Raw genomic sequence first — 13262 nt, 5'->3', positions numbered from 1 at the left:
TTTTAGATTCAAATATTTTAAGGACATATCAGAAATGGAAAGAGGTTATTGACACACACACCCTTCCTTCTGTCCCCCAAATTGTTGGATACGTTGGGTGGTGGGTATTTTAGGTTATGCAGCATAGATAAAGGCCTGATTTTCCTCTCACTTAGGATCTGAGCCACAGCTCACTGCAACCAGCAGGTCTTTCTACTGATTTCAGTGGGCTTTGGATCAGATCATTACTCTAATGTAACATACTGAGTTATTTGGGATTTACACCATTGTATGTGAAATCACAAGCTCTTTGGGGGTGAGGAGGAGACTGTCTTTTTGTTCTCGGTTTGTACAGGTTCCAACACAATGGAGTCCTGGTTAATGTCTGGGGCTTGTAGGCACTACAGTAACACAAATAAACAATAATTAATAATTATGCCCTGAGACTTATTGAAGGCTGCATGTGTGTGGTGGGATAATAGGGATGGGGAAAGAAGTTTGCAGAAGTTGGCCACTAGAGAAAGCACAACATTTGCCAGGGAAAATTTTAATGAATGTCACTTACAGAGGCCAACAACATCAACAAAATTTTTTACCTTTAATTTAAGGTTATCAAATGCCAATATGGTGCATTCTGGAGTGCTTTCAAAACTCGACATTAATGCAAAATGTCATAAAATACAGGCTTGGTTTTGGACATTGGCTTGAGAGGGTGGTTTACAGTCTAAACATCAGGTTTCGAATGCTATACATAGATTCCTGGATGCTACGTTTAAATCCCCAAAGGGCTATTTTAGCTCTTCATCTTTCTTGATCACCTTGCACTTTACTTTATGGGTGGGCCCTTTGGTCTCATATGCTTTGCATGTGCTCTGATGACCATCTGGCAACTTCTGGAAGAATGGGGTTTTCCCCCATATCTTTGCCCAACAGGAACCTGTTTTGGGGAGTAGGTCCATACAATATCACAAAGAATAGTTCCCCATTTTTTGGCATAATCATGGCAAAAAGTAACCTAACTTTCTTGATATGACACGGTAAGGGTGCTGAGCCTGTAAAGAGTTAACACGTTCCACTGGTCACATGACTGCTTGGGGCAGTATACAAAAGGAAAGAGAAAGCCAGGTCAAAGGAGGAGGATCTCCTCTCCCCTCTTGGCTGGCTAAAGTGAGGAAATCCGCTGGAGTATATTGCTCAGTGTTCTTTGTTAATTTGCTTTTGTCTCTACAACAAAGGGGTGGCAATTACGAATGCAACCACGTTCCCATTATAAGACTGATTTTGATCCCCAAAAGTGGCCTCTCCAACACATCCTCCTGTCTTCAGAGGGTCAGGAAGAGGGAAGCAGTCATCAGCAGCCTTTCCCCACAAACACTCCCTGGAATTCTGCCTGGTAGCACATACCACCTCCTGCTTTTATTACTTCCCAGGTGAGCAAGCTGGCTGTCATTTACAAAGAAAGCAATTACATTTCAAAAGTAACTTTTGGCAAAAAATACTGCTTATCTAGAGGACAGATTAAAGATAAATCCAACTATCATTATCACTTCAAAAACCCAGAGGGCATTAGACATACAAATGTGCTCTAGTTAATTATTAAATGCTATAGTAAAAAAAATATGGGGTATTCAATCAAAACACCCTGTTTAGCTTAGTGTGGATTCCTTGTATAATAAACAGTGTTACCCTGAACACAGGTCTCAAAAAAGGCACTGCATTTTTTTAAAAAAAGCTTTTATTTAGTAAAATATAAATAGTCCACATAAAACTGAGTATATTGGTCTCCATTAAGCAATTATCCTTTATTGCTGCCTTAAAACAAACAAACAAACCAGAACTGACACAAGCCAACATTAGTTCAACTAAGCAACTGCATTCAACTTCATCATACTCAAGGACAAAACCTCAGTGGTATTCGACATTACTTTCCAAATAGAATCCTTATTGCAGAAAGCTGTCCCAGTGTCATAAAAATGTTATGTGGCATCTGCCTGCATATCATGTGCACCCATCCATAATACAAACACAATTTACTTTATACAAGCAGCTTAGACATCTATTAAGAACATAACATATTTGAAAGCTACATGCTCAAACCTTATATAAAATGCTCCAGTAAACATATTATGCAGAATAATGTCCAGGAGCGGCTCCAGGCACCAACACGCCAAGCACGTGCCTGGGGCGGCAAGCCACGGGGGGCGCTCTGCCGATCGCCGCGAGGGCGGCAGGCAGGTTGCCTTCGGTGGCATGCCTGCGAAGGGTCCGCTGGTCCCACGGCTTCAGCGGACCTCCCACAGGCATGCCGCTGAATCCATGGGACCGGGGACCTCCCGCAGGCATGCCGCCGAAGGCAGCCTGCCTGCCGTGCTTAGGGCGGCAAAATACCTAGAGCCGCCCCTGATAAAATCTAACTCTTTACAAAAAGTAACAGAATCACAGTAAAATAATTCTTGACAGTCAGAATCCAGAGAAAAATAATCAACAGATACTAGTACAGCTGTAATGAGTACATTGGTAGGTCTTCCCTGTAAAATGGACGTTTTGCTTTGAGTATTAAACTTCATGCTTTTATAAAGGAAGATGAGACTCCGCTCAGAGACAACCCCTTCCTTCCCACTGTTGGTTGAGCTTTAAAAGTCCCTATCAAAAACACTCAGGGTTCACTTTTTAATACTCTTGTTGCTAGGATTTACTGGCAACTGGATGACTGTGACCATTACAGCCAAGGAGTTAATAAATCTAAAGAAGGGAATTTACAATTCACTAGCTTAGATTTTTTTTCCCCCTAAATAAAATGCAAAAGCTTAAAGCTCTACAAGTAATGATGAAGACTGCATCTGAAATTACAATTTTACCAGCACGCATGCAAAATAAGTACTTAGGCACTTATATAACACATTTCTCTAATGATCTCAATGTGTTCAGTATCGTTAGCCTCATTATATATGAGGATGTTGAGGCAAACATCGTCTACATGACTTACCCAAGGTCACACAGTGAATCACAGTGGCTGACCTGGGAATAGAATCCAGCTCTCCTGCCTTCCACTCCCATGCCCTATTTATGAGACCAGTGTGAGTTTTCTGCTATCGCCTTGTATAGGAGTAGGCACTACAGGGCAAATTGTTAGCTGGTATAAAGTGACTGCTCCACTGAATGGAGCTATGACAATTTACATCAGCTGAGAATCTGCCCCTCTGTGTATATGCAAACATGTTGCCCCGTGCTGACCAGCTACAGCTTAACAAAGGTATTTCTATAGCTGACAAGTAGAGATCGTCCTTTAGCTCAGGTACTAGAACAGGGGTGGCCAACCTGTGGCTCCGGAGCTACACGCGGCTCTTCAGAAGTTAATATGCGGCTCCTTGTATAGGCACCAACTCTGAGGCTGGAGCTACGGGCACCAACTTTCCAATGTGCCGGGGGGTGCTCACTGCTCAGCCTCTAGCTCTGCCACGGGCCCTGCCCTCACTCCACCCCTTCCCACCCCCTCCCTGAGCCTGCCGGGCCCTCGCTCCTCCCAAGCCTCCTGCACGCCAGGAAACAGCTGATCGGGAGGTGCAGGGAGGGAGTGGGAGGCGCTGATTGGCAGGGCTGTCGGTGGGTGGGAGGCCCTGGGAACAGTGGGGGAGCTAATGGAGGGCTGCTGACGTATTACTGTGGCTCTTTGGCAATGTACAGTGGTAAATTCTCACTCCTTCTCAGGCTCAGGTTGGCCACCCCTGTACTAGAATCTCGTGTTTATGAAGCTAGATGGCCTGTGTTCCAGCCCTGTCTCTGCAGCTAGCTTTCTACTACAAAGAGGTGGCAATTAAAGTTGTAAGATTGTTGCCATAAGACTGATTTTGATCTTCATAACAACAAAGAAAAATCCTCATGGTTTCACATTTTTTAATGTCAGCTAGAATATTTTCTGAAAATGTTAAGTATGGCTCAAAAATGGCTCATTTGTGACTTTTTTGCAAGTGTTTCTGTAACCTGCCTAATTAAATCACATTACAGCACAACACTGGAAATATGGGTAGATTTTGACATTGGCTCATTCAGGAGGCAGTTTTAAAGGGCAGAAATAATAAAATGGTTAAGAAATTGCCATCATTTGAAAACTAGATGAGATTCTCTGCCAATGAAGCTTATGGAGAAAAAAACATATCAACAGAGAATATTTTTGCTGCTAGCCCCCAAAAATCAGACAGGGATAATTTTCAGAAGTGAAAGAAAACTCTTGGATCTAATTAAAAACATGTCCTTCTTCATTCCCCACCCAAATGCCCCTTTGGTCTATGAAAAACGTGCACGTATCTATCTGCTAGACGGAGTAACTGAGGAATGGAGGGCTTGAGTAAGCAGCGCAAAGTGAATTAGTCAGACAGGAGAAGCTGTCTCAGAGAGTTTAAATGACTTGGTAAAGATTCATATAAGAGGTTTAAATGCAGAGATAGGAACAGAATCCTGGCGTATCTTATTTGCTAAAGCACAAAGCCTCTTATAGAGATTACTTCAAATTTCTATATGTAGGTTCCAATCCTGTGGGGTCCCATTGAAGGCACTGAAGACACCTAACTGGAAGTAAATAGGACTGCCTACACCATTAGTAACCAGGCCAACATACAACTGTCTAAAAGTCTGTGTTCTAACATGTTTTTTGTCTGCATTGTGGACAGTCACCGAATCATGTTAGCAAACTCATCATGACGTAGCACAGTTGTTCTCAAACTTTTGTACTGGTGACCCCTTTCACCCAGCAAGCCTATGAGTGCGACCCCCCTTATAAATTAAAAACACATTTTTATATTTAACACTATTATATATGTTGGAGACAAAGCAGGGTTTGGGATGGAGGCTGACAGCTCGCGACCCCCCATGTAATAACCTTGCGACCCCCAGTTTGAGAACCCCTGAGGTAGTGGCTTGAGCCCACAATGACTTCAGAGAGGCTCCACACAGGTACAAAGGCCATCTGCACAGATCTTGTCCGGATTGAGCACCTTTAGATGAGTGAGCCTGAGGACTAGCCAGGCTGATTAATGAGTTCAGCTGGACTGCGGTCGAACCACCTGATTGGCTGAAGAGAGCCTGCAGTCCTGCTTTTAGCTCAGCAGCAGGTCACTGTTGCTCAATGCTAGGCCTGCTGCTGTGTTTGCTCAGGATCCAGTCTTGCTCCAGCTCACATGCCCTTCCTTGGTCCTGACTCCATCTCTGACTCTTGGCTCTGGTTCTCGACTCCTGATTCTGGCTCTGGTTCCTGGCTCCTGACTTTGGCCTGGTCTACACTGGGGGTGTGTGTGGGTGTGTGTGTGTGTGTGTGAGAATCTAAGATTGACTTAGAATCACTTACTTCGCGTCCTCGCGGTGCGGGATTGATGACCACCGCTCCCTCGTCGCCTTTGCTTCCGCCTCTCACACTGCTGGAGTTCAGCAGTCAACAGGAGAGCGATTGGGGAATGATTTATCGCGTCTACACTACATGCGATAAATCGATCCCCGATAGATCGATCACTACCCGCCGATCCGGCAGGTACTGTAGACGTACCCTTTGACTCTATCCCTTGGCCTCCAGTTACAGTTCCTGCTCCCATAGTCCAGTTTTAACCAGTGAGCCAGACTGCCAGCACCTGGATCCCTGAGAAATCTCTGCACGACTGGAGCCATCACGTGTATGGTGATTCTCTAACATGGTTCTGTAACAACGATATTGCCCTGTCTACAGTACAAACCATGCCAGATAACCACAATGCACACATACACAATATCCTGAATGTTCATATGACAAAAAGCACTTCACACTGTATAAATTATGAAAGGAATTTGAAAGATTTTAATAATTAATATGGGCATTTTTATTAATAAAGTGTCCTTTCCCTTTACCCAAGCATTTGGGGTTCAGCATCAACAAGATAAAAATAAATTACAGTAAATAACCAATATGTAGTATTCCTCTCACTTATACTGTATTTGTGTATAAAAGAACCACAAATTTTCTTCATGAAGAAATGTACACATGAAAGTAGCAATAAGTATTATCATCAGTCAGACATTTCATATCTTTATAATGATCTTGGGAACACCACATTCTGGCAAATGAACAAGATATAAGGTTTGCAGACTGAAACATGAAGAGATATGTGAAAAGTAATCTGAATTTTAAAATACGTATTTTATTATGGCACAAACATTTTAATATTAAATAAATGTACAGTCTTTCTGTATTACACTCTGAGCTCTCAAGATAAAATAATCCATCCTGAAAACAGATTCAGTTTTGATTAATATAGCAATAATATTCCTTTTCCCTTCTATGACACCTTTCATCAGAGATTTTCAAAGTTTCTTACAATAATTATGGAAATTCAATCTCCCTCACACACCCCACCCCTCAGTGACGTAACTCTGCACTATTATCCCCATTTACAAATGGACAAACAAGAGGCACCAAGAGATAAAGTGACCTAGCTAAGAGTATATGTGATGGGACCAATCCTGCATTCAATACTCAGGCAAAACTCAGGCCATTTATGGGAGTTTTGCCTCAGTAAGGATGATATTATTATTATTATGCACTCATTTAAATTTGCCTATCACAGACAGCTTTCAAATTGCCTGACAAGGAGTCTGAAATGTAGGAAAGTTTAAGGGCAAAAATATGGCAAAATGGCAGCTCATATGACAAAGTAGGCCAGAACCAATATTTTGGAAGCTGGTCTCCAATCACTACAAAAATACCTGTAAATACCAATTTAAGGACAGATCCTGCAGTCACTAATCAGGCAAATGTAATTGCTCAATAGGAATTTTACACTAAGGATTGCAAGATCAGACCCTTAGCTGTTTATCTTTTATTACAATTCAGTAATGTCCAGTTTTTAGGGGAAGTGGACATAATCTGCCATGTAACTATATCCATGGAATGCTGAACAAACTATAAAGACACCTTCTTGGAGAAAACCAGGAAAGCAAAAAATAGCACCTTCCTTGGAGTTCAATTTGATTCCATTTCTTCATCCACTAACTCAACTAGTGGAGCATGTCTGTTGGCCTGAGAGCCTTCTTGGTAATTAACTTTCTTTATTATTCCTGCCTTGGGCGCTCTTATGGTATGCTGCAGAGAAACAAGTGCATAGATAAATCAATAGACTATTTAAAAAGTTCTCTTTTTTTTTTTTAATAACAATCAACTATATAAATACTCAGCAGAGGTGAGATTAGATCAAATCAACATTTACCACTTCTTTTGACACATTTCATTCTTCTAAAATGTTATTTTTATTCTTGAAAGAACCTCATTTTCAAGTTACTTTGGTTTTTCCTCTTCAATATTTAACCAGAGAGGAAAACAAAACACTATTTGGGGTTACATGTGGAAGCACAGGTATTTCCATCTTGTTTTACTTCATTGTTCCTTCTTAAAAATAAATTAGACATCTATTAAAATAACTCAGTTTGAGTTCAACAATGTTAACCATTTAACAGGTCAGTTCCTGTGAAAGGACTGCTGATGCATTTAATATATTTTTGTTTGGCGGACAGGAAATGTTTTTATTTAACAGATCTTAGGCTAAATTAAGATGTGATTACCAACTGCTTACACACCAAGTCCAAATTTGGCTCATTGGATTATTATATCATGTTCATTTTCCATTGTATCTTTTGTTGCCCCGATTGTACAGTTTCTACATAGGATTAGTCTAATAATCAAAACAATAACAAATACTTTCTTATATCTTAGCAAAGATTCATTTAAATTAATTTTGCAATTTAACCTTTTTATTTTAAATAGTAGCACAAATATTTAGGAGCTACTCAGGTAAACTGTCAATGAAAGACACGAAGAGCCACACATGTAACATGGATACCAATGTTACAACCACCTAGCGATACACAATCACCAAAATAAAAGTTTTAATAATTTTAAATTTGAATTAATTTTCTCAGTATGCAGGATTTTACACAATGTTATCAAAATTTATAAATTATTTCAAACACTAGCTTAAATCTGTTACATTATTTAGTTCAGCTCCCATACATTGCACTGTAAAAATAAATCCAAACTCAACCAGCTCAAACTACAGAAACTGGGATAGTGCTGGCAATTTTAGCCAATGCCAAGCAATATAACAAAACATGATAGAACATCCCACGTGCTGCTACATTACATTTCATGTTGACCCTTACAAAGAATCTTTAGTCTACTCTCTGTAACGCTTTATGTAAACAATAATCAACAGAATTACACACAAGAAAATGCTGGATATATATTTAGAGAAAGAATCACTGCTTGCTGAATTTCAGCATAAAGTAACTGCAGATAGTAATATCATGTGTTTAAATCATGGCGAGAAAAAGTAAAGTAAAACATCCAGATTATGAAAGATGGTTTTGTATTGAAAATAATGGATAATTTATTTCTGAGGCATTTAAAGAGCTAACAAACTGAGCATTTACAAAAATTACAGATAAAAATTATACATAAAAATATTCTTTGATAATAAACATACCAGTAAACGTAATTCTCCGAAATCCAGTCAAATAATATATTAGTTTTGCAATATTTCAAGTGGTGCTGATGATGAAACAAGACTGAATTGTACAATATTCCAATAAACCAACCCTGGATTCATTTCAGTATCATTGGAGTTTGTTTTTTTCCTCCCAGTAATTAAACCCTTTTAATGTCACTCACCTCCATTTTCATAGCTATCATAACCATTAGAGGGTCTCCAGCTTGTACCTTGTCCCCTGCTTTCACAAATACCTACAAATTCAAAGCAAGCAAGGATTAAAAAATCATGTATGTCCATATAATCCAAATCACTTGGGCAGGATTTCTACCTGGACATCTGGCTAGCAAAAGAGGTGAAAGTTTCCTTCAGAGAAAAGCTAAAGGAGAGCTGAATAATAAAGGCATCTTCTGGACTTGGGGACTGGTCCTGCTTTGAACAGGGGGTTGGACTAGATACCTCCTGAGGTCCCTTCCAACCCTGACATTCTATGATTCTATGACTGATCTTTTCAGTAGGCTTATCTGCCATGAGGGAATAGATCAGAGAGCCTCTAAGGTTTCAGCTCTAGAGACATGTGGCTGAAAAGCCAATTAAAAGGAAGAAATTTAATTAAAAATGGCAAGTTTAGCCAAATGCTTAGAATTTTTAAAGGGCTCTTCCTGCGTTCTGCAGAAACAAGACAGGAAGTCTGGAAACCACCAGCACAGGTGAACAAACGGAGGGATTTTCTCCAACTGGAAGGAGCCAGGGCTGTGTAGGAGATGTTCAAACAGGTTTCCTTTTCCCTCCCCATCCCACATTTGTAACAATCACCTTTTCAATTGTCCCAGTCATAGGTGCTATAGCACCTCCTTGAGTTCCTGTTGCACTCGCTCCAGATAAGTATTTAGGTATTGGAAGCCCAATTTGTGCACTGCCTTTCTACAGAAAATTAAATAAACCAAGATTGAGTTAATGTCATAACACATTACAATTGGTACAAACTTTGATTTATATTTATAGTGACAGAAGTTAATACATTTGTTACTAAGTAATTAAGTAGTTTGTTTATTCGTGTGGATTTCACATGACATTTATCACAAAGTCATTTTAATTTCCTTTAATCACTTTTACTGGAAAAAACGGACCAGCTTTACCATGGAAGCTGGGATATTTCTTCTTCATAAGTACTACTGCTAATGCAATGCAGAGAATGCCAAGGTAAGCTGTCATGTTAATCTGAATTTATTTTTCAAGGCTAAATTGGAGTTCTCCTCCTCCAGCTCCATCTTGATTACTTTTATTTTTCATTATTTTATTTAAAAAATGAAGTACATTAAAATAAAAAAATCATAATTACACTCTTCCTCATACATACTTTTCAGCTGTAAATTATAACCAGTGTTCTAGGGAACCATTTTAAAGTTTTTTTTTCCAAATATCATTTTCATCTCTTTTGATTTGATTAATTGCAATTAATTTACTCAGTTGTAGATTATTAGTTACCAACCTCCAATTATAGTTATAAATCTAGCAAGGATCTGAAGATTATGGGCTGCTATAAAAATTGAAATAGTGATACATCTCACCCCCTAAATTTAAAATTACTCGTCTAAGTCCACTACACTCCATTTCACAATCCTGCTTACCCCCCTCAGCTGGGATTTTAAATCTCAGATGATGAAAAAGAAACTTTACCAGTGAGAAGAGGCAAATAGTGTTGTCCAAAATGACCAGCTTAGCTTTACAAACACTCCCGTTTACTGTACATCTCAGGTAAGTCGAATCTCCCTCATTAGAAATGTCTCCAGAAACATGGAAAGCTTTATCTTTTATCTGAAATACAGTTGTTAACTGTTAAACGATGTTATAGGCACAGAGCCTAATGTAATTTTGTAACCAGTCAGCAGCACAATTACCTTAATGGGTTACAAGCAACATAGTTCATTGTGTGTCCACAAAAGAGTTTTTCTCCCATTCTCAGTTTGTGCATCTACCTACTATGTATCAGTGCATTGTGGGAAATGAGAGCAGCTATCTCATAGTGCTTCAGCAGTGGAACATGACCAGTGCTTCAGTACTCAGGGCTAAGAAGAAAGAATGGCCAAACCGATTAATACAGGCAGGATAAGGGAGTCCTGTCTGTATTGTATGACCCAGTAAGCCTAAATGCTATGCTGTAGTCATACAAAGGAGCATTTACAGTCAGAGCACATAGCTAAACCATGTTGCTGATGATTGACTATAACACTGCATTCTCTCTTTAGAATAGTATTTCCAGGGCAAAAATCATTGTTATAAATGGACATGCTAGTAACCATTTGCATTAAAGTGTTAACATACATATTTAAATGTCCTTAGTCACTCCAGTCTGAGGTGAATAATATTCAGGTATATTCTACCATGTAGTGTCCTCTCCCCATATTTTGTTTTGATTTTTAAGGGTTTTCCTCACCGTAAGTGCAGATTAATTTCTTCGGTATCTCTAGAGACCCTAAGCGCTCATGACTCTATTATCTCCCAGGTAACATAAAGCGACAAGACTTACTTAACAATGCATGGTTAATTTCTTGAACAAAATGTTTAACAAGAAATTGCTAGAAAGAACTCCTAGTTTATGAAGAATGATTTATAGGCTGAATGAACTCCCCTTGGGAAGAGATACAAGTTACTCTCCATAGTAAGTACCACTTGTCGTCGTTCTCCCCCTCCCACCCACGCTGATGGGTGGCTCTGCCAAAGTTAGATGAGAAAAAGGAAGGTTGCATTTGAAGGAGGAATACTGACAATGGTGGCTCTGAGGAGAACTTCTGGATTAGGGAAAGTGTCACAGATAAAACTTCCAAATGAAGTTAAGGAAGGACTGTAGAATCAGACTCTAAAATTGGATTATTTATGCCTAGAAGTCCTTGGTCATTAATGAGAATCCAGCCAAGGTTGACAGTAACCCAAATTAGTTACCATATGATGGCTGTTTGATATTCCACATGAGTAAGATGATGGTCTCAGTCCAATTCCAAATGGACAGGTGTCCAGATTAAATAAACCTCCATTCCTACAGGAAATAAGTACCACCACTGTTGGGAATCGCAGCAGAGAGGTTAGTGATTGGTTCATTCTCCACAGCCTGTTCAATCTGGTGCCCCTCCTCTTCCTAAGTGATCCTTCCACAACAGGGTTGACAGAGCACGGAGAATCTTACAGTACTTCTAGCATGCTATCCCTGTTCTGTACAGAGAGGATTTAACTTTTCAGAGATGTTAATCTTGTACTTTTCCAGAATGCTAAAGATGAAAAATTGTATACATGAAAATATTTCTTGGTTAACAACAGTTTCTCTCAGTCCTGTTCTTATGTTAATTGCATTAAAATTAACTTCTTGAGCCAAGAGATCACACTTGTTCAAGGCCTAGATGTGCAGAGGTATTGGAAATGGACATAAAAATGAATATCTACTGTTCTCATTGCACAGGTTTTACTTTCTTTAAATCCTTCTTCACCTTGGACTCAGCAATTTGCTGTTCTAATATTAAGTTGTAAATTATTCAAGGAACTTGGCTGAGCTGCCTCCATCTGTATTAAAGATGGTGCTACAGAACAGAAGCAGTCTGTAAGATCAGCAAAGAATCCTGTGGCACCTTATAGACTAACAGACGTTTTGCAGCATGAGCTTTCGTGGGTGAAGATGTTCCACAAGCCTTGAGAATCTATCATGTCTAAAGAGTGAAAAAGAGAACACACACTTGTTTCAGTGTTCGCTTGTGATAAAACCATGGAAGAATGGCTTACATTTTGCCTCAATTTACTGCCTTGATTTTGTACGCCCCAAATCATGTTGTAGACCTGATCAAGCCCTCCCGCCCACATGGGAGTTCACCACTAAAATTGAAAGGGAAAACAAAACAAAAAAACCCCACAGCCACTGTTCTGCTGCTGATAAAGCACCCCCATCTCAGGAATTTCCCTAACGAGTTATAACCATCAAGGTTGTAAAGTAGACACACCCAGCACTGGGAAATTAGGGAGGAGACAGAAAGAGACTCAATACATGGTAAGATAAGCTCTAACCAGCGTTTTTATGCTGACCATCTGCATAAACAGAGAAGGTCACAGCTAAGTTACAATTTGAGCATGAAAGATACAAATGTAAAAAACTTGGGCAGCAAGGAGGACACTAGGTGCCAGTATGTAACTGGTTAACATTTTTGTTATTTAGGAGTGTGGGATAATGTGATAGGATTAGTACATTTGAAGGCGGTAGCTAATTTTACCTATATAATGTATATGAAAAACAATGTTCTTTGGGAACCGTTTCCAGACTGCAGTTCAGCATCAAGCTGCTGGAACTCTGATCTCTCTGCATAACCGGGACATGTAGAGGTATTGCCGGGAACCCCCAGATGAATGGATCCTGATTGGCCATCGGGTGAAATAGATGTTTAGAGCACAACTGTGTAACGCTCTTGCACTGGGAAAGGGTTCCATACACCCGTAGAGCCCTGAGCCCGGTGGGCAGGAGCAGGTACTTAAACTGAGCAGGTTTCTTCCTGAGCCCCGTGGGTAAGGATAAGTACCTTACACCCTGAGCTCTCGGAAGGGAAAGGGTGTGGGTGCTTAAATTGACCACGTCACGTCTCGAGCCCTCGGTAGGGTATAGGTGGTGCGCCCTAAAGTGAGCAGGTAACAATGGGAACTCTTCTTGATTATGAGGGATGCTGGTGAGGGAGGGGTGAAATGTTGGCATTTCAAAATGCTCAACAATGATAAGAGTGTCATCACATGGATTCTTAAAATGTGTGG

The 13262-nt window shown here is 40.0% G+C and overlaps 1 protein-coding gene across 4 annotated transcripts in view; it reads right to left on the bottom strand.

Moving 5' to 3' along the window:
- Positions 1-5820: 5820 nt before the first annotated feature.
- The window catches only part of MCCC1 (methylcrotonoyl-CoA carboxylase 1), a 29471-nt gene continuing 22029 nt past the window's right edge, over positions 5821-13262 (bottom strand). The window contains exons 16-19 of one of the 4 annotated variants that reach the window (XM_039488966.1): positions 10161-10298; positions 9297-9404; positions 8663-8734; positions 5821-7081 (exon numbers count right to left, since the gene is read on the bottom strand). In XM_039488966.1, the coding sequence (XP_039344900.1) occupies positions 6962-7081; positions 8663-8734; positions 9297-9404; positions 10161-10298 (438 nt within the window). In that variant the 3' untranslated portion in view covers positions 5821-6961. The other 3 variants (XM_039488967.1, XM_039488968.1, XM_039488969.1) reach the window with 3 other exon arrangements.

This window comes from Mauremys reevesii, linkage group 9 (assembly GCF_016161935.1).
Source record: "Mauremys reevesii isolate NIE-2019 linkage group 9, ASM1616193v1, whole genome shotgun sequence".
In the NCBI taxonomy this organism is placed as follows: Eukaryota; Metazoa; Chordata; order Testudines; family Geoemydidae; genus Mauremys; species Mauremys reevesii.
Note: the sequence above shows the minus strand (reverse complement) of the source record. Positions and strands in the feature narration are given on the sequence as shown.